The sequence below is a fragment of the Mytilus edulis genome, chromosome 1 (genome assembly GCF_963676685.1).
Source record: "Mytilus edulis chromosome 1, xbMytEdul2.2, whole genome shotgun sequence".
NCBI lineage: Eukaryota > Metazoa > Mollusca > Bivalvia > Mytilida > Mytilidae > Mytilus > Mytilus edulis.
Genome location: NC_092344.1, coordinates 48,730,686 through 48,754,895, shown reverse-complemented (window position 1 = coordinate 48,754,895; position 24,210 = coordinate 48,730,686). Strand labels below are relative to the sequence as shown.

The window sequence follows — 24,210 nt, the reverse complement described above, 5'->3', positions numbered from 1 at the left end:
TGTTTTTTATGTTAAGATGAACATATTTAGATTAGAGCAAAAAATCGCGGACTTTCCCTGTTAAAAGGAAATCATACTATTTGATAGTTAAGCAAGTAGTTAAACCGTCTGCCGTCCATTTCCATAGGCGTAGTAAAATTGAGTGAGTGCTCTATCGCATCGTTAAAAAAAGAACATAAATGCAACACAATTGTTGGTTTTAAAATGCATTTTGAGCATCATATAATACAGCTCCTTCGTTTATGAAATAAGTTTATTTCAAATATGACAATAGCAATTCTTTAAAAAAATACCTTGTTGTGTAAAAGCAAAAAAATACGATTTAAAATGTAGTCTTTATATTCTATAATGTACTTATCTTTAAACTTTATACAAATACTTTTCTTCATGTTTAGATCATGACAAGACAAACTTTAAATGGGTTAAGGTTACACATTTCTATAGTATTCAACTTTTTTATACCTACTTAGAACGAAGTAGAAAGTGAAACACGTGACGTTTTGATGTTTATTTTACTGTAAAAATGGCGACTTCAGGGAAATCCACAAGTATAAGAAAAGCACAAGTGCCAGTTTCATGCTATTTTTGCAAAGGTCAAGAAATACTGTGGAAATGTGAAGATTGCAATGTTCGTATGTGTAACTCCTGTAAAGAAAGTGTCCATCAAGGACTTCAATCTGCACAAGATCATGACATTGTGTCTATTCAGGATATCAGCAAATCATCACCAGTATCGTCTGTAGTTATTTCATCCGTTTTCAAATCATACACAACTTCTCTACCTGCTGTTAATACTTTACTTTGTTCGGATGACGATTTGTTATACTTTAAATTTAATCAGAAAACGTCTGACAAACATCAATTTGTGAAAGGGAAACGTTTAGAATCATCAATAAAGATATTACAGACGTTGAAGAGAAAAATATTTGACTTTGCAATAAAAAAAGACGGTGAAATACTTTTGATTGAACATCGTGACCACAAAATACAAATTTTATCCCCCGCGGGTGAAGTAAAAACTGTTTTAGACACTTTTCCGATGCTGCCTTTGGCGATACATATAAACAAAGACAAGGAAGTATTAGTTGGATTACGAGAACAAGGACCACCTCATCCAGCCCAGGATTTTTCGGTCAGACAGGTAATAATTTTCGGTAGTGATTATCAGCGGAGAGTAACATTAGAAGTTGACAAAAAAGGAAATAAATTGTTCAGTTATGCAGCACGCATTCTCACTGATTCTAGAAATGTTGTCTATGTTATTGATCGTTTTGACACTGACCACAATGGTAGAATAATAGCTGTGGATAGACATGGTCGCTTAAGGTTTACCTACGACGGGCAAGACGATTTAGAAACATTTCAACCAGAGGGATTTACTATTACGGCAAGTGATAACGTTGTAGTTGCAGACAGGGGAAACGATGCTATACATGTTATAAACTTGAAAGGAGATCTACTTGGGTTGCAATTAATTTTCAAAGACTTGGGCATAACCAGGCCATATTGTGTATGCTTTGACACAGAAGGATATTTATTAATTGGAAGTGGTAAAGGCAAAAATGAGGACTGCGGAAAAATTCATGTCGCCAAAATGACAGACAGTCTGATCTAATACGTTCGGTTTGTAAATAGAAATTCTTCAAATGATTAAAGTGAATTTAGAAATAATTTATGGGGGTTTGAATATATCGTGATTTTACCACGGGTTGGCCCTTTATGCGTGCTAGATAGATAGACAATCACACAACTAAAATATTATGATATACATTATCAAGGATTAAGATATGAATATGCGTTGGTACAAGATACGATACTCCAAATAAAGAGTATCAAAATATGTTTAGCAAATTATTTTATCTGACAAAAGATGAGTTTAATGGAAATTATGTTTCATCAGTAGTCAGCTCGGTTTTTGGTCAAACAAAAAGCCAACAATTCATTTTAATATGAAATCGTGTTCATATAACCATAACATAACCTTTTGGCTGTTGATTGCCTACCAATGCCTAAATTTATTAAACAGAAAATAATGTCAACATTTAACTGTTAAACAAGACAGCAATCAGAAAGAACAACAGTATTTCTTTCACTGATTCGCCACACCAGAAATCATTTATATACTAGTACATGTTTTAATCTATGACACTAGCTATATATAGGTCAAACAGACCTGTTCAAATCGTATTTACAAAGCTCTACGTGTTTTCCGTCTATCTATATTAATATTTATGTTTATATCAATACGAATGACTAGTAGGAGTCTTCGATTGTAATCTCGATGGTTATTATATGAGGTAACACAAGCACAATTATTTGTTTACATTTTACCGGCAAGATGGTACTCAGCATAGAATCCTATCCGGCTTCTGATTGGATGATACAGGATTAGAATTACATTTACACGAAAGCTTATCCACTTAGGTTTAAAAATTGCAGAAAATCATATTCACATTTTACGACTTATAGAAAATATCTTCCATTTCTGCACGTCGGAGCCATAAAAAATATGCCTTTTTCATTAACCGAAAAAAAGACTATCCTTTTCAACTGCATTTTAAGTCAATTTCTGCCGAAAAACCCTATATATTTTTTTGGTTGTAATGCAACACTGACATTTCTAGTTACAGAAACTGCTACCAGTTTTTGCCTAGTTTGTGTAGTCTTTGAGAAAAAAATACGGAATACAATTGGTACACTATGGAAAATGCATTAAGAATAATTGCGCTCTCTTGTCTTAAACATTCAATAATGCATTTAAACAAGACTATGCATGGTTGTTTATTTATCTTTTTAGTAATTTGAAACCATGTTTAAGTATGCAATATATCAAATATGATAACCTAAGTCAAATTAGTGATCATTAATTTGACAGCCGCCTAGACTGAACTATATTATTTTAAGTGAAAGTAAACGGATTGCTTTTATTACGTTTCAATTAGTTGAAGGCTGTATGGAAATTATTTATGACTTTATATATTTTCAATAGAATCTAAACATTTATTATCTTATATATATATATTTGTTATAGATAAATATGTGTGCTCAATTGTCAGACTTTTGACGTCAAGTTTCGGCATTTAAACATGATAAAAAGGAAAGATCGAAACAATTGTTGTTTTAAAAGTATGCTCCGATTTGAAGGTGTCGGATATCTTTTTTTAAAAGATAATAAATGTTTAGATTCTATTGAAAATATATAAAGTCATAAATAATTTCCATACAGCCTTCAACTAATTGAAACGTAATAAAAGCAATCCGTTTACTTTCACTTAAAATAATAAATGATTATTACATCAGATTTAATGGAAACCGTGAATTTATGTACTGAAATGTGAATCTCTCTCAAGAATATACAGTTAATTTCTATCTTTGGCTAAAATCAAAGCAATTTTCCGGTTAGTGTAGACGTGTCTATTTTCATCGTGTATTTTTCTCGAGTGAACTGAATTTTTGTTTCGAATGTGACCAGGTTTTTTCTTTTGAATATGTTGGTTAGGCCTTTAGTTTTCTCGTTTGAATTGTTTTACATTGTCTTATCGGGGCCTTTCATAGCTGAATTTGCGGTATGGGCTTTGCTCATTGTTGAAGGCCGTACGGTGACCTATAGTTGTTAATGTCTGTGTCATTTTGGTTTTTTGTGGATAGTTGTCTCATTGGATATCATACCACATCTTCTTTTTTATAATGTAACAAAAGGTTTTACTGGTAAGAATTGCAACCGTTCAAAATAAATATAAGAGGTATATGATATATGTGATTAACAGTAATTACATCCCAGCTCCTTTGTTCTTCCAGGGATTACCTGAGCCGGACACCCCTACACCAGAACGTCTGGATACCAAATATCAGTAATCTAACATATTTAAAGGAAGCAAGATATTTTCATAAGAGGGGCGAGTTGGCAGACCTTTATTCAGGAGATTTTAACCGTTTTCATAAATAAGGCGAGTTGTCAGACTGATTGTTCGCTGGGATTTTACCCTTTTCATAAGTGGGGCTAGTTGGTAAACAAGAGCGGGGCGATGTTGTAGAAAGTGGCGATGTAGTGTTGGCCGAGTTGACATGGTTTCATATTTAAACATCGTGTTTGGGTGTCATAAAGGGTATATATTATATAGTAATATATAAAGTAAAACTATATTATAATGGTTGTGTAGCGTTCTAAACTAGATTTTATGAATTATAAATGGTTTTTCGTCTAATCTAAAACAGCTGGGATGTAAAATAGTAATCCCATTCGGCCATCGGGGTGATCGGGGTGACACACCGCGTCCTCATGGGATAACTATTACTTATAAAATATTTGTAGTAACACAACTTATATATATATATATATTCTTAGAAATGTTAGATAAAACTATTTTTTTCCACATACGAATGTACAAATCAACGACAATGCGTTAATAGAATCAACATCTCCTTTAATTTGTAGAATTTTAGCGAAATACTTGTAGTTCGGATGAATAAGTCCGCGTTTATATTAAATATAAGATGTCCGTTTTTTTTTAGGACATTCTGGATTTTTTCAAGTAGCGTCGAAGTTTTATTGACTGAATCAACAATATTTTATAGTGTAAATGTGATCTTATAATTGTGGAATATTACAAGTTCACCCCGGTACCTCTCATATGTTAGATATGGAGAACAACAAACCGTAAAAACGGTAAGGTGAGAGGTACAACAGGCTGGGTTTGTGGCCTGATATCAATATAATGCGAACTGACTTCCCCGACATCGTTTGTCATATCAAATTATCTTTAGCGATATGTTAGATTTTCCTGTCATCCCTTTGTTTGTATTTTTGAGAATGAAATGAATATGTGTCAATATGAAAAACAATTTTTGGTATTGTTTTGGTCGGATATAGCAACTATAGCATTACTTGTAAATTGCTATATATGTTATATAACAACGACAACATGACATGTATTTTTTATCTAAATCTACCATTAATACCCGCAGCTATTAGCTATGAAGATGAATAAGCTTTTATCGCCATGAATAATCAGATAAGACATTTACATTTACCATAAGGTTTAATCAGTACTTGGAGCAACACTGCTGTTGATTATTCCATATATCCTAGAATTAGTGCATATAGATCCCAACACCTAATGATTCTACAAAACACGAAAAAACCGACTCATTGGATAAAACCTTATTGACAACACAGTTCTCAAGCTTGACCCAACATACATATTGGTGTTTTTTTGTTTTTTTTTGTTTTTTTTGTTTTTGTTTTTGTTTTTGTTTTTTGTTTTCTGAAAATTGTGTAACAAACGGCACAAATAACTGGTTACTCCTCCCTTAAGCTTGGATATTCTTTTCATATTACGTATCGTTATGATTTCTCAGATATATGTATAAGTTTTTGCATCCTGTAACTTGAGTGTAATTGTTTGTTTGTTTGCAGTTGTGTTTTTTTTTTTTTTTTTTTTTTTTTTTTTTTTTTTTTTTTTTTTAATCCGTTTCATTTCTGACTGCTATAGCTGCTAATACGATGGCAATCAACCATTAAAACCCTCAAACCTGGCTTTGTTGTATTACTAACAACCTTCACCACACTTGATGACAATTAACACACAGGGCATGCCTTTGTCATATTTCATATTGCTTATGACCTTCACCGCAAACTCCAATCAACTGACCAGACCACAAGATGACCGCGTTATCTTATATTCGAGGCACCCAAGGGTGAACTTGTAATAGTGGAATATTACAAGTTCACCCCGGTACCTCTCATATGTTAGATATGGAAAACAACAAACCAAAAACCGTGCAGCTTTATGTAACATAATAAACATACCGAAACAAACTAAACTCATTTAATACAGTATTTATTATCCAATACTTATAATATAAAAAATACATAAAACAGTAAACAATAAAATGTCACTTAATTAATTGTCTAGATTTTCCCCTTCCTTGAAAATTAATCCTGACGTCTGAAAAAAGTGCTTTTAAAAATTTACGCTTTCATAACAAAATTCTATGAAACAAATTCAAAATTTAAACTGTTTCAAATTACTTATACTGACATAGTTTTGTGAAACTTTATCGAACAAAGACGACCCCTGTCCCAAATGTTTTGCAGCGGAGGACAATGTGCTTGCTGGACCTTCGGGGCTCATTAATTTTCCAACATGTGCATAATGGTCAATCATTCCCTTGGAACTCCAGCCCACATGTTGATTGATCGCTTGATCATCGACTCCTAACATTCTTAAGGTAATTGCGCAACCGCGTCTGATGCTGTGGGACGTTTCTCCTTGATATAAATTAATATTCATTAAATGCGTCTTTAACCGGTCTGTCATACATGATGATGATACTGCTCGATTGTTAATTTGTTTTGACTTGTTGTCTCTAACACGATAAATGAAACCCTTGTTTAAATCAATATCTATTTTACTTGCTATACGTTTGTAATCCTTTACGAGTTTAATTGGACAAATGTCTTCATCTAGCGACGGCAAGATAATATAATTTTTTGGATTGTCGATTGAGGCCGTTTTTCCTGCCTGTTGTGATACATAAATACCTTTTGAATCAGGTATGTCAAACAAATTTTCAGCCTTAAGTAAACCAAGATCTCCGCCCCTGTTGCCTGAATGACATAACATAGAAAAATAAGACAAGTCACGCGCAAATAAAAACTGTGATATAGGGTCTTTTTCCACAGACACTTTATAGGATAAATATCTACATAGTTTTCCTAACTTGTCGAACATTAAAGGAGTCGCTTGTTTTCTTGTTATATTAGAATTAGATTGCTCCAAAGACACTGCTTGAATATGCTGCTTCAAGATGTGAGATGAAGCCGGGTTGCCACTGTAAAGCATTGGATTCCATTCGCCAGCTCTTCCAATATCTCGAAAAATTGCTCTTATTTTACCTAACAAACTGTCTACCGATTTTACTGTGAGAGATTTTGGACAACTGCAATTTTTAAGACCATGTTCTGTACGATATACACAATTATCTTCGTGCAGTTGTGTTCTGCCATTTTTTTCTTTGAATACTAAAAATTTCCTGATGTCTTCAGGACCGGCATTAGAAAGATTTTTCAGAGGTTCCAAAGTAACAAAAAATTTCTCTAATTCGGTTTTTAAACTGCATTTCTGTTTTGAATAACTCCCCGATTTTAATAAATTGTCAAGTGTGTCAATTCGTTTTTCAATTTTATGCAATAGTTGATCCCTTTCATTGGAACATTCGTCTAAACATTCTAATGACTTATTTCTCGGAGAACCACATATTTTACAAAAAATATAGTCTACATCATTTGCTGTTGCACATCCTTTGCATAACATGTATGGACGTAAAATATTAGCAATATTAAAAACCTACAACAAAATAAAAGAAAATGTTTTTTACAACTATACAAATTAACAAAAATGTTAACTAAACACTCATATTTACACTTTTACAGAGAAACATAAACAAACGCTAGTCATGATACTGCCCCTAAATTCCTACATGGGATACACATTTTAACATACTATATACATTGTTTGTCAATATACGCTGGCCATCCTCATTCAAATGCACATTATCCCTCAAATGTGAACTGTTAATATTTACATTGTCCATGAATAACCACTTATGTTCTATGCATGATTGTTTCATTGTTGCATTTAAACTCTCCGATCTTATATTAATGTAATCGTCCTTAGTGATAATTATTGATGACATTATTACTTTTACATGCGTAAATTGCTTACAAATGTTTTCTAACAACAATGTTAAAGATTCAAGCTCATGATGTGCTACAGATAATTGGTGAAATTCATTCAAATACAAATAACATTTACTCAAATTATTCACACCAGCATGCACAAAAATGGTTTGTGGTGGATACCTATCCACCATCTTTTGAATATTGTACTGTACATTACGAATAAGGCCTCCACCTTCTGAGTAAACATGTACCATAGGGTTCCTAAATTTCTTATCTGATAAAAAAAATCTGATCATTGAATCACCGACACACAAAAAATGAAAATTGGAAGCAATCGTAGGGTTATTTAGAAAAAGCATTTTTCCATAAGATGAACCGGAAATAAAATTCTGCACCCTTACCGCCCATAAATTCCATGGTAAACCATATCTATCAGACACATAGCCCTTTTTCGTCGGGTACTTTAAAACATCTTTTTGACCTTTGATGCCTAGAACAAATGCGTCACTTATGAAATTGACAAAATTAGGCAGCCATAAAGGCGTAGTGTTCTCCGCTCTTATCACAATCGTGTAACTACAACTGTTTTCTTTCAAAAAAGTCATAACTGGTAGAACAAGATTGAAAGGTGGAAATACGTAACAGTTTTCCTGTTTGTTAATCTCTTGAGTGAAAACGTTTATACCCGAGGACAGAGGAGATTGAAAAGGTGTAAAATGTTTTAGAATATTTCCTTTTTTGTCTTTCATGCTATTTGAGTCCAGAGCCATGAGATCTAAAGTATGTCCAGAATTTCCTCCGAAATGCTCTTGAATAGTCTGCCATATAACTTTCGTAATTGTTGCGTCACACTTTGTTAAAGTACGTGAAGGCGCGTCAGCGAGGTTTTGTTTTGACGGTATATAGTACAGGTTCAAAATAATGTCCGAATCAATAGTAAATTTGAAAATATCTTTTATTACGGAATTCAACTGAGATGACCTTGACCCCTCGTTGTCCCACGCATAAATCAAAGCTTTGTTGTCGACATTTGCATCTATTCGAAACCCCTGTATTTTGTCTCTGAATGACTTTAAAACATTTAATAACGCATACGCTTCTAGAATCATAATTGGCAGAGAAAGCATTTCTGCCACCCACGAATCACCTACAGTATGTTTGATGTCATTAATTTCGAAGCCACCACCCCATTTAAAGGTGGATGCGTCTGTAAAAATAGTCACTGATAAATGTCTCTCCCTTTTCCACTCTAATTTACCTTGCAGCTGCTACTCATATTATATGACACTTTACCATTGTCTGAGCATAAAAGTAATTAACCAGGGTTATGTCAAAGAGAGCATCGTCCTTTTCCTAAAAAAATCATCGGAAAATACCAAGACCTTGTTCATTAATATTCCATATCAGCTTCACAAAAAATACATGATGGTCTTGATGTAAAGATTATAGTAAAATTGAGAATGAAAATAGGGAATACGTCAAAGAGAAATAAACCAGACAAATGAGCAGCTGAATGCCACAAATGGGTCTTTAACGCAGCGAAAAAACCACGCACGCGGACGTGTATATCAGCTGACCCCTAAATAAAAAGGCGTACTAGTTCCGTGAAAATTCTGTATTGGCCGTTAAACCTGAATTGATTTCGTCAGTTGAAATACTAAGAATTCCGGAATAATTGAAAATTACAAGACTTGATAACTACAGTATGAGCTTTGACAGTTAAACTGTTTTAAATCCATTTGTCATTGAAAATCGGTCTCCAGAAAAAAATATTGTAACAAAACATTCAGACAGTAAAGAATTTGGCTTGAAATCTACAAAATCATTTCTTATCAAAATTACTTTTCTTAAACATACTTTTCTCAAGTATTTTTCCCTATCAGCATTTATTATAACTGCAAAAGGAGCTCTAATAAGTCCATCACAATAGCCAGAATTAATTTCTGTAAAGTTTAACTATTACATTTTTTAAAAGGATATACTATCTTCAGTGCTGGCTCAATGCCCATGTAAACTTGGAATAAGCGAAGAATCTTCAACAAATGAAAGGTTTCAGAAAGTTTAGTTTCAGGCAACTCACGAACCTCACAACCGACAAAATAGATATTTTCTATTGATGGTAGCATAAAAACGAAGGTCTAATTGTTATTTTATCTAAAAAGCAGGAGTTAAAACATAAAGTTCGTAACTGTTTTGACAATCCACATTTATTCCACACTGGCTTTCGAGCAAGATCCATTTCTAGATGTATAAGTTTAAGAAAATATCCGAAAAATAGATAATAAACTGGTAAATCGGTTCCTACTGGCATATTTCTTGAAATGCAAAACCTATCTAGAGATTTCAGAGGTCCGAATAATTCCGAGACACATGATGTATTAAGATCGAGCATATTGTCAGACATGGACAGATGCTTTAAATGTTTAAGTCCTTTAAAAGCATTTGATTGCAGTAAGGAAATATTGTTCTTGTCGTAAATTGATATTCTCAATCTTCCATAAAATTGGAAATCGCCATGTGATATTGTACCTTTTGAATTTCGTTTTAAGTTCAGTGACGTAAGATTTCGAGGTAAAGCATGTGAAACAATTTTAATCCCTCGTGAAGAGCAATCTCCTTTGTTGTCTTGAAGACAAGAAACATATGCAAATAAAGATGTTGTTTTAAAAAAGTAAAAGCCAACATGTTTTCCAAAAAAGTCTACTTAATAGTACCAAGGTTAAATCCAGCACTTAATTAGATATTTAATTGCTTGATGATACGATATATAAACTATCAAAGGTCAAAAGATTCCTGTCTAACTTAAAAATGACGATAAAAACGCAGTATTTATTGAAAATTTTATGATTTGTGCCTCAATTAAAAAAAAAAAACCCAAAAAACCCCTGAGCAATCACTGAAGAATACGTGAAAAATATCTGTATAAAAACAAATATATACAGTGATACCAATATAATTTTTTTTATCTAAACCTGACGCAGCCCTTAATGGAGCTACCATTTGATTTTTTATGGGGGGGTTAGGATGAAAAATTGTGTCTTTTTTTTATTTGTAATCTCTGTCCTGCCTTTTTTTTATTTGTAATCTCTGTCCTGCCTTTTTATTTTTCAGTCTATTCGGTCCTGCCTTTTTTTTTTCTTAGCTTATCCTGACTCTTTTACAACAATTGTCATCCTGCCTTCTTTTTTTTTGCCAAGTTACTCATCCTGCCTTTTTTTTAACTCAAAATCCTGTCCTGCCTTTTTTTCAAATTTCATCCTAGCCCCCCCCCCCCCCCCCCCCCCCCACCATAAAAATCAAATTGTAGCTCCCTTAGATACATATTTTCTTGTTTTATATATAACCCCAAAGAATCCGGTTGATCAACATAGTTTCTCTTGTCATAAGCTTCATGAAAGGTGTCGTCCTGGTGCAACCAAATTTCCCCGAGTTTAGATGGGATTCTCGTTGCTTAATCTTTATTGAAGAAAGCACATTTCTGTTAACTGTTGTTTGGTTATTCCTTTTAACTATGCTTTTTAATAATCTTTGTTTTTTCATTTGCACCTAAGGTATCTTCGCACACTATTTGACAATCTCATCAGCATATTTCTATTCTTTTACTAATGTTTAAGAAATATTATTTTCAAATGATCAATTCGGAAATATATATAGAGGTGTTGACCTCTTGCCGATTGAAAATAACTCTTATCATCCGTTTGGAGTCAAGAGGTACAATTTGATTTGATTCGATATACAATATAACAATGATGAATTAAAGAAAACTGGAAGTATCTAAGAACTGGAAAAAGGGGGATGGTATTTGAGACATTGATACATTTTCAGTAATACAATCAATTAAAATGTTTGCAAAAGATCTTTACTTGTAAAAGCATTCTTTAAATACCGTTTTAATTGATTGTATTTCATCATAAAGGATTTTTCGATATTCATATGCAATTCAATGGATTTTTAATGCATACAAAAAAAATTAAAAATCCGAAACATTAGAAAATTATATATAATAGATATAATTGCATTGGACCGTGTTTTACTTGCGTTGAGATGTCACCTTTTGTTCAATGTACAAAACCTCCATGATTTATGGATAAATAATAGCAAACAATATGCATTTCAAGTTGTTTTTCACTCGATTTTTTTATTGATACATGTAGCGTTTGATTTTGACAGTTTTTATAGACTTTCCCCTTTAAAATTTGCCTTCAAGTTCGGTTGTTTTTGCTATACGTTTCCCTTTGCATTTTTCTGTGTCTAGTGGTTGTTATTGTATGTTATAACATTAATGATTTTACATTATACTGTTGTTTTCTTAATATATGGCAATGATTATCAATGTTTATTACTCTCGGTCAAATTAGGTTGACTGATTACATTTGTTCTTTTCCTGTGCGCTTTTACTGTATACATGTACGCATTTAAACATAACATTGTTAACTGAAACCTTTATTAAACACAAAGCGACCTTAATAGTAGAAAATTTGGAATGCATAAAATATCACAATGATCGGCCTCTGTCAATCAACAACCACAAATTTATTTTTTTAGATACTAGTCTGATAAACTGGTCTGTTAAGTTACAACTTTCTGATAATGACTATACACTGAATGTGGATTCGCAAAAGTAGAAAATATCTATTAGTATCTTTTACAATAAAATCTGTGAAAAGAATATGAAATATTGTAGCAGCTGTTATATAAGTATATTATCTAGGAGATCTGGTGGACACTTGGTGTTTTCAATATTATCATGCAATTGTTGATGCATTAAAATTGTATCGTCTTTTAAAGTATCATATTTCGAATTGTGTGCGAGTTTAAGGTCGATTTAACAAAAAAAAAGCCTACCATAAAACAAGATCCGGAAATCACATCATCAACTTCTAATACAAGACTTCAGCAACACAAGTATTGCGTATGATTCCAAAGACTGCGATAGAAAAATAACAGTCAAAGAAGACTTGTACAATATTTATTAAAAGAAGTTTAGTTTAAAAAATGTATTATATTTAGATTGCAAATTATCTAGATTTCAATATCAGCCTATTTTCGCAATTGATATTAGTAAACCACCTAGTCACATGTTCTCTGTCACTTTCATATGTATAGAAAACAATTTGACGCAGGGTTGAACTAACTTTTTTCTCAGTCTTAATACATTGTACATAATGAAAAGTGGATTTCTTCTTGATCATTATTCTAAACTCTTTGGTTTAGATCAGAAGCCTCTGCTGTCTAAATTCCTTCCTATTTATTTCTCTGTTGACTCTTTTGTCTTGACGTTTTCTCTTCTTTTCCATTAATCTTTCATGCAAATCACATGAATATTCAAATGACCTGTTTTCACATGAATCATCATCATCTGTTGTTGGTATGTACGATTTTGTAACCATGTTGGTTGTAGGATCACATTCACTAAAGGTTACATCAAAATTGCATCCGACTGAAAATAAACATGTCAATATAAACCTATATTCATAAAATATAATATAAAAATATATACAGGCAGTTCTTTAAGCCCTGTCTTTAAATATGTAGAGTCGATCCGTGTATGCAACGGAAACCAAAAAATAGGAGAAAGTGTTGTTGATTAAGAATCATTCTGAAATCTTTTAAATTTGGTATGAGAAGTTTTTGTTCGTGAATAATAACAACGCGGTTAATCAATTAAATGGGATACCCTTTAAGCTAGCAAGGTTAAATTCAAAATACTTTTTTTTTAAATTAAAAAGCAATCTATTTACTTGAACGAATAACCAGACATGACTAAAACATCATTTTGTAAACAAGGAGGTGATTAAGAGCTTGACATATTGTATAGACATCTTTCCCCTGTAAAAGACTGTTTTTGATCTGTAGACTATCTTGTTCGCTAAATTGCATTGATTTCATTGTACAGTCTATAAAATTAACCTTTCAATCATTAGCATGTGTATTTTGTAATCCAGGAATCCGCTAATGTTTTGTTTACGAGATCTTAATTGTTACTGAAAGTTTCACCTTTTTGTAATTATAATTTTGTTATGTTGTTGTTTAATTGTTTGGTTCGTTTCATTTATTTACTTACGTCTACGCTGTTCCTTCACTATCTTTTTATTTTCTTTCCACATATTTTTCTGTTCTCTAATAAACATTTTATTCTCCTTCTTTTCGTTCTTGCGCTCCATTTTTCTTGCTTTCCACTGTTGAATACGCTCAAACTTTGAACATGAAATGATGACATTTATTATTGGTTCGCATTCTTCTTCTTCTCCATCCCTTAATGTCATAACTCGGGTTACTGTGTTTGTTGTGTTATCACATTCACTCCAGTCTTCCTTGTCGTATTTGCATTCTGAAATAAATTGTGATGAGAATAAATACAAAGAATTAACATATTTTACAAAGAAGTTTGAATATCAATGTTTGAGCATAGTATATATTTGTGTTAAAAAATCAAACAACAAATGTAAAAACACAAGTATAACTGGCAACCCCCTAACAACAAGGGTGTACTTTCCATGCGCTTATCAAATGAATTTAATCTGGTACGCTCCTGACCGAATATGACATTTCCAAGTACATTTTAACCTTAATTATTTGTATGATGAAAAGCTGGTTGTATACCATCATAGATAGATAATACCGAATAAACAACAGTAGTAAATTAAATTTAAAATTTATACATACTTAGTCTTTGTTCTTTTGCAAGTTTTCTTTTCTCTTTTCTATCTTGCTTCATTTGCAATTTTTCGTCTATTCTTTTCTGTTTACGGTCCTTCTTCTTTGCTTTCCATGCCTATATTCTATTTTGTTTGTCACAAGTTATGGTGATAGTGTGTGATTGTTCACAACCCTGTTCGCCTTCACTCAAAGTAAAATTTCGGGTTACTGTATTTTTTGCTTGATCGCACTCACTCCAATCACTGTGTTCATAACGACATCCTTTATAAAAAAACATGATCGCAATATTATTAAAGATACTACAAATGAAAAAATCACGTTTATTGACTCCATGCATGGACCAATTCGAATGCAAACCAAACAAAACATTCATTCGTTTACAAAAATAAAATACTGATATTTAAAGGTTCCCGATTTTTCTCATTTATCACCGCTCTCACAATGTTAAGTTTTGAGTTAACATCCCTGATTAATGTAAATCCAGAAAATCCAAAATCAGAAATATTTTTGCACCACTTTTTTGTTTTCCTATATACTGATCAAAGAGAGACAAATCATTTTATCAAACAGAATTGATTTATACAATAGACAACGGTATGGTAGACAGGAAACAATCATGTTTTATATGCTATGCTCTTAATTTCCATATGATTAATTGTAGTTTGTTTATCAGCCAGAGGCAAATGTTTAATTCTTTTTTCAGGACAAGAAGAAATTATCTTTTATTCAGTAGGTAGAAGATTCTGAGACGTAGGTCTACCGAAATGAAAGGCGAGATTATTTCATAAAACACGAAATTGAGATTGCTGTAGTGACAAAACGAAGTCGGTGTCCCCCCTATTTTTACCCCAAATTTTGTTCCCAAAATCATGGAAAACCTTGCCCAAATTTAAAGAAAAATATATCACATTTAGAACTGACTAGACTGATCATAGAAGTAGCGTTTGATGGTATGTTTTTGAATAACGAAGTTTTATTTAATACATACCGATTTAGATAATTATATTGATTAAAAAAATCGTTTAATTATATTCTTAGTATCAGAGAATCGTTTTAAACTTAAGAGTGATAGTTAGAAGAATAAAATCAGTACTACTTATGATGTTTGATATACAGTTACATATTTTTTATTGACTTCAATTAAGAAGAAATTGGGTTATCTGAAGATAATATGACTCGAAAAAAATTACATAAATATTTTTAATTACTCATTATTACAATATATTCTAAATTTGTCTGTCTATATATACGATACGTACTCTTACCGAAATGAATTTTAAAGCTTAATTTATTAGGAAGCGATTGTTTTAGCAATCACAACCTGCATCAAAATCGTCAAAATTCTGATTATGTTAGTAAATAACAATATTTTATGTGTAAGATAATATTTTTCAATCATTCTCATATATTTTCTTACTTTTAATTTGCTCTTTCACAAGCTGTTTATTCTCTTTCATGACTATCATCTCTTGCTTTTGTTCTTTTCTTTGTTGTTTCAGTTCTTGCCATTCTCTTCTTTTTTCCGTCTTTTTTATCATGTTTATTATCCATGCTTGTAGTCTTTCAAACCTATCACATGTTATAGATTGGTTCTGTGTCTGTTGGCATCCTTCCTCGCCGGATTTTAGAGTCAAAACTCGGCTGACGGTATTTGTTGTTGTGTCACAGTCACTCCATGCACTTTTATCATATTTGCATCCTGAAAAGATATTTTATTCATTTTTAAGGTTTCATATAAAAACTTCAAGTAAACAAAAGTCCTATTTTGTTCAATTACTAATATTTTGACACATTTATATGTTCAATGTTTATCCTTTATAATAATTCTAACAAGATCTTAATATATCAGGCAAAAAACGGATATAACATACATTTAACTACATATCTTCTTTTTTCGGCATCGAAAGAGTTCTTATTGAAGTTTTTCAGTACTGACATAATGTATAACCTACTTTTCTTGAATTTCAGTTAATGAATTTTGAAACTATTAAGAAACACATATCCTCTATCCCTCCAGCAATGTTGACTTAAGATACAAGAAACAATGTTTTGTATTCCCCATTTTAGTCATACAGCGTCTGGTGTATTCGTGTTTTATAAGCCTTTGGTTTGAGCGTTAATACTGAAAAGCGCCCCGGACGCTACAAATTTATAACGTGCTATTTTATTGTTCATTTGTAAAATCAAATCAGAATAATTTCTTTATTGATAGTATTTTATTTTATATATATTCAAGGTCAGCTGCTTTTGATTTTGAGTTATTTTACAATTTTTTATGAAAGACAGTCTTGCTTATTTCCCTGGACTGACCGTCTGGTGCACTATGTAGTATATACTATTTTGGTAATTCAAATGCTTGTTAAACTTATAAAAATGCTAGTTATAGTAATTTGAATACTTGTTAAACTAATTCAAAATTCTTGATAAACTAATAAAATGCTTATTAAATAATAGAAATGCTGGTTATAGTATTTTGAATAATTGTTAAACTAATTTAAATGCTTGTAAAGGTAGTTGAAAATTTAATGCTTACACTAAAAGTAATAAAATGCTTGTTAAACTTTAGACTTACGTTGTCGTTGTCGGAGTTTCCATCCCTTTTTAGCAGCGACTGTAGCTACCAGGACAACGACAAAAATAACAAACCCGTTTTTCATATTGTAGCTTATTAAAGACAATAGAAAACTGGAGTGACCTTAACTTATGATTGCGACTTTATATACATTTAATTAACCACAAAACTCTTGACACACTTCATAGAGCTACATCATCTGACCAAGATTTAATTTCTTAGTCAACTAATCCCTAAACAAAATAATTGGGAAGGATGAGGACAAACGCATCAAGTAAGTAAGGGATAATATGGAGAAAAGATAAATAAATCAAACTCGTTAGTATGTACAATTTCTGATTTGCAATAACCAGGTCACTTCAATTGATGTCAGATGTTGTCCAATTCGTGTTCTAATCTTTCCGACAATAATACCAAAAGTTCATAATACGGGACTATATGTCAAAAAGACACTTATGTTACAAGTGTGTCACTTGCATATTTTTATCATTCACAACTTACAGTTGTGACATATTTTTCAAGGGTCAATATTTATAAACAAAGTGTAACTGCTGTTGGAAAGTGTGAAAAATGTACTAAGATTACTGATAAAATTAACGGATTCTGATCGGGTTTTGGTTTAACTAGTTTTTGTGTTTTTGTATATTACACTTACCAATCAATTTCAGAAGATTAAAGATGATTCACAAAAAAATAAATTACTAAAATAAGGTTCTTTTACTGTTGATAAAACAAATACAGGACTTACTTAAAGTATATGTGTGCATGCATTGGTTCAACAACTTCGAAAACATCATTATTTGTAAGAAAAAAAAAATAATTTCATATGACTGTAAATTAAACATGTGTTCTACATAACATAATAATGAAATTAACAACAGATAAATATCTGTTGACCTAATAGAAATATTTTATTTACTATTGTTTCATGTTTACATTATTCTGCGATTGTAATTTAACTTATAATGTTTACATTTTCTTGTAAGATCCTCTTCCCCATTGTCAATGGTGATGTCGTGTGTGTGAGAGAGAGAGAGAGAGAGATGTTTGTTTAGTTTCCTTTTTTCCATTCATAAACTCGTACAGTAATATATATTAAAAATCTTTCTGAATCTACAATTTTAGATCTACATTTATTGATTGGCTGTGGAAATGTAAAGTGTGAAAAATTCATATGGCACTTATTCAATTGCTAGCTATAGAAAGTTAAAATCTTTAACTTTAGATAAAACAATCCCCTAACTGTACCCCTTTTCGTCGTGACATTATAAATAACAATTGTTTTCCAATAAAAATGACAAAGTATCGTCAAACCTAGGTATATAACAAATTACAAAGTGACCAAGCTACCTGATATGTTGTTTTCATTTCTATTATGTTATTAAAATATTAAAAAATTGAAACATTAACATTTTAAGTGTTTAAAGTAATCCAAACTATGAACAACGACGTGAATATGTTCTACGATTAATCTATAGGATCAAAAAGATTCTCTCAAGAGAAGATCCCTCCACTTTTGAGGTTATCAAGGAACACCTATTAACGTGATAACATGTCGTTTTATCGTCGTAAGTTGTTACATATAATAACTTTTTTGATAAAAAAAATCATAGGAAAAATATAAATTAGCGAATTCTTCTCCTTTCATCTTCAACAGATTTTTTTCGTATATTTTGGTTGATTTATTTTATCAAATGTTGTGAATCTTTTGTCAACAAAATATAAAAATGACCAATTAAAAACCTATATATTGAACTTGATGAAGATGTAATCGGATATGTATATAGGACATGACAAATAAATAGTCCATGGGGTTATTATCAAAATTAATATTGTAAGTGTCTAAGCCTCAAGATTTTTAAATCAAATACCCAGGTCATGTAATTTGTCGATCAATTAGTCAGAATTTTATTTTTTCTCTGCGTGAGGATTGTTTATAGGAAATAAGTACCAGTTGCAACTTTTGCCATGACCGCGAAGTGATGTCCAGTATATATATGTTACAGTGAATTTGTATAAATCAGGGATTATGTAGAATCCCTAAAATTTTCAGGGATTATGTATAATCACTGGTTAGTTTAGGGAATATATATAATCACTAAAACTTTCAGGGATTATGTATAATCACTAGAAAAAACGTCAGGGATTATACAGAATAACTGAAATGATACTAAAATATATAACATATTGAAATATCTTAAAAGTTAACCTTAATATATCATAATAATAACCTTAATATTGTAAAACGTTAGGCATAATTTATTAATATGAAAGACACAAACATATTGAAATGTTATACACAAAATAATTTATTTAAATGATAAGCACTATATAATTAAATGATAAGCAAAATATATACAGAATAATTGATGTTTTGTTTTTAATGCTGACTTTATCAGTAATAATATCAAGCGAGCCCTTTTTGATACTGACTGTATTAGTATTAATAATATCAAGCGAGCCCACACGGGCGGGTTGATGAAGTCAGTATGAAAATATTAAATTGCATAATGATTATTCTTTTTATCGTATTGTTTTAGCAATTGTTTTTAGGTTGAGAATATGAAATTAAATAAAATTGTCATTAAAACTATTTTTATGCGTTCAGTCGTTTTGATAAATGTTAATGTTATGTATAATATTTTAATATTACACATTTTATTTACAAATTAAATTTGAATGGCATCGACTATTACACATTTACCCTGATTTTCTACAGGCATATCTATCAATTCACGTCTGTTTTTACTACGATATCAAATTAAAAAAAAACCATGTCCTCAACATCAAATCAAATTTTACGACACGTCTCAGAGTTATAGAGTTTTCAGCACAAACATCTGAAGGTACGAATTGTACCAATGAAGGGAAATCAGCAACCTCAAACTGATTTCTTGTATAAAGATCCGAGCAGGATTCCATGCTATATAGCAAGGCGATAACCTTCTTCAGCCTTTTCGTGAATATTGACCATAAGTTTTTTGGGATCTCCCTTTCCTGGAACCAAGGATTTGTATAGTAAGACTATACAAATCCTTGCTGGAACCACTAGTGTAATTGGTTTGAGATATCATCTTTGAAGCTTTTAATTATTGATAATCCCTGAAATCATATTAGGGAATGTGTAGAATAATAATTAAAATTATCAGTGATTATACAAAATCACTGGTCATTTTCAGGGAATCTATATAATCACTAATGTTTTTAGTGATTCTACATAATCCCTAAAAAAAATAGGGATTCTGCATAATCCCTGATTATACAAATTCACTGTAACATATATACTTCCATATCTGACGAACAAATCCTAAGCCGATACCGAAACCGAAACCGATACCAAAACTGAAACCGAAACCGATTCAGAATCCAAAAATAGTAGTGAGGTAAAAGGTAAATGTTTTTAATGTTTAATTAGCTCGACTCTTTTACTCAATTATATAGTATGAAATTTTTAAATACACTAGATAGAATATTACTTCAGTTCATCAATTTACATTAATCTATCAAAAAAAAGTTGAATTCAACGAGTATTAAAAACACTTATCCAAGAAATATATAATCCTGGTACCTTTGATAACTATATACAATTAAGATGTGGATACAAATTTATTGATGATGTACATTAATCATGAAAATTTCGGCGAAGGGAAAGAATAGTTATCAAAGGTACCAGTCTTAAAATCTAATACACCGGTCTGTTGCGTTAAACAATGGAAAATTGTCCTGCGACATGGGGCAAGGTGTTCAATGCTGATTCGAAGAATAGAGATGACACAGAAGTGCTCGTCTTGCGCGCTATACGTGTAAGTTTTTTCTCCTTAAACTGGAACCCGGAAGGTACATGTCTGAACGGCAATGCGTTCATGAGAAGTCGTGTTTTAACTGTGAGGAGAATAGTATTAAAGATAAATTTCATATCCGATATATGTAATCACAATTTTAGACGCATCATGATAAATAAAGCTCTTTACATTTCATTGAACGTATTGATGTGCTCACAGATAGTGGGGAGTTTTATTCAATAATGAAAATGTTGCTAAACTACTTAAAATGTAAATATAGAAATTATCAAGAAACTAAGGTTTCAACTCATTCAGGTAAAATTGAATTTATATGTGGTTTGGCAAATATTTTCGGTCCCTATAACTCTTCCCGTGTTTCAATACTTGGCTCACGCATTGTTTGCTTTGTGCATACGAAGGAAAATCTATAAAAAAAACGCTCGGTCGAATAAAATTTAGAAATTATATTTTCATTTGTTTTATTCTTGCTGCCGAATACTTCCAACAACATTTGTTTTAGGAGAAACAACATTTAATTCACTAGCTTTAAAATAAAGTTTTATATAAAAAATTTAAAATTTAAAATTAAATTGGAAGATGAATAAAACATATAAACATAACAATATACGATTTCTTAAAGTCACTTATGATTTGATTTAAAAGCCTATCGAAAAAAAATTCTTTCGATTTGCTTGTTGTTCCGGAGTTACGGGACTTTATTTGTCAGATGTAAGTAAAAAAATATTTAAGTCATGTACTAGCAATAAATAGTATGCATAAAATTGAGAATGGAAATGTGGAATGTGTCAAAGAGACAACAACGCGACCATAGAAAAAACAACAGCAGAAGGTCACCAACAGGTCTTCAATGTAGCAAGAAATTCCCGCACCTGGAGGCGTTACTCAGCTGGACCCTAAACAAATATATCCTAGTTCAGTGATAATGAACACCATACTAATTTCCAAATTTTACACAAGAAACTAAAATTAAAATAATACAAGACTAACAAAGGCCAGATCTCAACCCTCCCCCTATACCTCTAGCAAATGTAGAAAAGTAAACGCATAACTATACGCACATTTAAAATTCAGTTCAAGAGACGTCCGAGTCTGATGTCAGAAGATGTAACCAAAGAAAATAAACAAAATGACAATAAAACATAAATAACAACAGACTACTAGCAGTTAACTGACATGCCAGCTCCAGACTTCAATTAAACCGATAGAAAGATTATGATTTCATCATATGAATATCAGGCACGATCCTTCCCGTTAGAGGTTTAGTATCATACCATCATAACATATATGAGAAGAACATAACCCGTGTCATGCCAATAACTGGTTTTTGAATAAATGTGTTTAGTTCCGATGCAAAGACCCTATAAGTGAATCAACGCCAAAATATGCAATCTTTAATGACCTGACAACAGTATCGTAACTATATCCCTTCTAAATAAGTCTATTTAAAGGTTTTGTTAGCTTCTGAGGTGAATACTGACATTTTTGTGCTTTCTAAAGAATATTTCCATAAAATATTGGATGTGAAATACCTGAACGTATAAGAAGTCTGCATGTTGAGCTATATTTACGAATGATGTCCTTATACCGATGATAAAATTTAGTAATTGTTTTGACTAGTTTGTGATATCGAAAACCCTGGTGTAATAATTTTTCAGTAATTCATAAATTTTTCTCAAGGTAAGTTCAACAGGATAAACTTCTTTAGTATACATACTGAAGTCGTCATTATTGAGAGCCAAAATATCATCCAAATATCTAAAAGTATTATTAAATTTGTGTATCAGATGTTGTTTCGATGGGTCTTTGCTGATTTTGGTCATAAAATGTAACTCGTAGCAATACAAAAAAACAGGTCCGCAATAAGTGGTGCACAGTTAATCCCAATTGGAATTCCGATAACCTGGCGATATACGGAATCTCCAAAGCGATCAAAAATGTTAAATAGTAAAAGATCAAGGGCAGATATAGTTTCAAAGTAGTCCAATTGACATAGTTCTTTTGTTTATTGCTACTAAAAATGACCTAAAAGAGTTTGAATATATATATTCACATTCTAACTTTTTAAATGCCCATTTAATTAGGTGTGTGTTTTTTTCTTAATGAGAAAGTGAGGCAATGTGGTATATAGGGTAGAAAATCAAAACTTTGAAAAGATTCAAAATCACCAATATAAGCATGCAGTTTGTCAAGTACTTTCAACGAGTTTTTGACACTCCAAAAGTAATTAATTCCACTATTTTCGAAGGCCTCATTTGAACATTTCATTATCAGGTTTTTGATTGTACCAAGTGTACTGGTGAGAGGAATAGAAAATTTAGTAGTGAAACAATGGCTTGAAGACGAAATAAATCTATATTTGTATGGTGTAGCTTCGGCAGCCAACACATATTTGGGACTTTCATTGTTTTTGGTTCTGCTTGTAAAGCGGTAGCTAAAAGTTTATGCTTTTTACAGGTGTCGTTTTCTGAAAATGGAGTCAGTTGGAATATTGGTGAATTGATGACTTCTTTTTGTAGAACCTCAATGTAAAATTTACGTCAATCATTTATAATATTATAAGCAGCTTTATCGGCCGGGACAAAAACAAATTCCTTGGCTAGTTCTTTTAGTTTATGTTTGATATGCGAAATAGGTTTATTGTGGTTATTGTTAAGAGTAAAATGTTCTTTGAAATGTTGAATACGTATATCAACTATGTTTATTACTGAATTAAAAAAAGAGTCAAAAGATTTTTTGTCAGCTTTTTCCCGTTTTATCCATTTCAAACAGTAAGTACGGAGTGAGTCGTGGATGATATTACGACAATAATTCCAATCAATAATTGACGGGGGACGCTATTTAGGTCCTTTACTGAGGAATGATTGTAACTCTCAGTCTTGAACGATGTTAAGATCTCCTGTTATAACATGTGAAATGGGTCCATACATGTATTCGGAATTGCTGCAATTGCATGATGTAGGTGTATTTTCACTGATATTAACATCTTTACACAATTGGCTATAATTAAACACAAATTTCCGGGTAGATTTCTTGTAAATATAACAATTAAGAGGGAGCTCGGTATTATCAAAATATCCAGGAATTTGTTGTTTAACAGGATGGTCGTTGAAATACCGGCAATATTTACAAAATCAAAACCTTTATCGACACACTTTATTTTTAATAAAATGTTTTTTTATGATCAATTTTGGGAAACGGTTTAGCATTACAATACGCAATTATAATTTGAACGATTTCATACTTAGGACGGTGTCTTCTGGCTATTCCTACATTTTGTAATTTACTATTCTGGCTATTCCAACATGGGGGATTAGTGGAAGAATAATTATACATGTTGTTACTGCAAAATATGTTGTTTTAGTCATTAGTGTCTAATTTGGTCAAAGGTAAATTTACCTGTGGAAATTAAATAAAAATTATTTTTTCTATGTAAAAAATGAGACTTTTTTGTTTGAAAACATGCATAAAGTAATAATTTTAAGTATTTTAAT

General features: G+C 31.5%; 3 protein-coding genes across 4 annotated transcripts; 1 reads left to right on the top strand and 2 right to left on the bottom strand.

Moving 5' to 3' along the window:
• Nucleotides 1-523: 523 nt before the first annotated feature.
• Nucleotides 524-1,615, top strand: LOC139520369 (uncharacterized). The gene has a single exon (XM_071312989.1). It carries the CDS (start codon nucleotides 524-526, stop codon nucleotides 1,613-1,615), a length of 1,092 nt encoding a protein of 363 aa, XP_071169090.1.
• Nucleotides 1,616-12,639: 11,024 nt separating this feature from the next.
• Nucleotides 12,640-17,036, bottom strand: LOC139484334 (uncharacterized). Of its 2 annotated transcripts, XM_071268075.1 has the most exons (5): nucleotides 16,917-17,036; nucleotides 15,762-16,043; nucleotides 14,351-14,605; nucleotides 13,749-14,015; nucleotides 12,640-13,124 (listed from the first exon to the last, which is right to left on the bottom strand). In XM_071268075.1, the coding sequence occupies exons 3-5, from the start codon at nucleotides 14,400-14,402 to the stop codon at nucleotides 12,895-12,897; spliced, it is 549 nt and encodes a 182-aa protein (XP_071124176.1). In that variant the 5' UTR covers nucleotides 14,403-14,605; nucleotides 15,762-16,043; nucleotides 16,917-17,036; the 3' UTR covers nucleotides 12,640-12,894. The 2 variants fall into 2 exon arrangements, with proteins under 2 accessions (XP_071124176.1, XP_071124183.1); XM_071268082.1 differs by lacking the exons at nucleotides 15,762-16,043; nucleotides 16,917-17,036 and having other exon boundaries at nucleotides 14,351-14,606.
• On the bottom strand, nucleotides 15,736-17,001 carry LOC139520301 (uncharacterized). Its single transcript, XM_071312870.1, has 2 exons — nucleotides 16,917-17,001; nucleotides 15,736-16,043 (listed from the first exon to the last, which is right to left on the bottom strand). The coding sequence occupies exons 1-2, from the start codon at nucleotides 16,999-17,001 to the stop codon at nucleotides 15,736-15,738; spliced, it is 393 nt and encodes a 130-aa protein (XP_071168971.1).
• Nucleotides 17,037-24,210: the final 7,174 nt, after the last annotated feature.

Excerpts from the sequence above, each read along its gene's own strand:
- LOC139520369 (XM_071312989.1), top strand. The coding sequence starts at position 524 with ATGGCGACTTCAGGGAAATCCACAAGTATAAGAAAAGCACAAGTGCCA.
- LOC139520301 (XM_071312870.1), bottom strand. The coding sequence starts at position 17,001 with ATGAAAAACGGGTTTGTTATTTTTGTCGTTGTCCTGGTAGCTACAGTC. Across the intron at positions 16,044-16,916 it reads GAAACTCCGACAACGACAAC|GATGCAAATATGATAAAAGT; the intron begins GTAAGTCTAAAG and ends ATATCTTTTCAG.
- LOC139484334 (XM_071268075.1), bottom strand. The coding sequence starts at position 14,402 with ATGAAGCAAGATAGAAAAGAGAAAAGAAAACTTGCAAAAGAACAAAGA. Across the intron at positions 14,016-14,350 it reads TGCAAAAGAACAAAGACTAA|AATGCAAATACGACAAGGAA; the intron begins GTATGTATAAAT and ends AATTTATTTCAG. Across the intron at positions 13,125-13,748 it reads AGTGAAGGAACAGCGTAGAC|TCGGATGCAATTTTGATGTA; the intron begins GTAAGTAAATAA and ends GTTTATTTTCAG.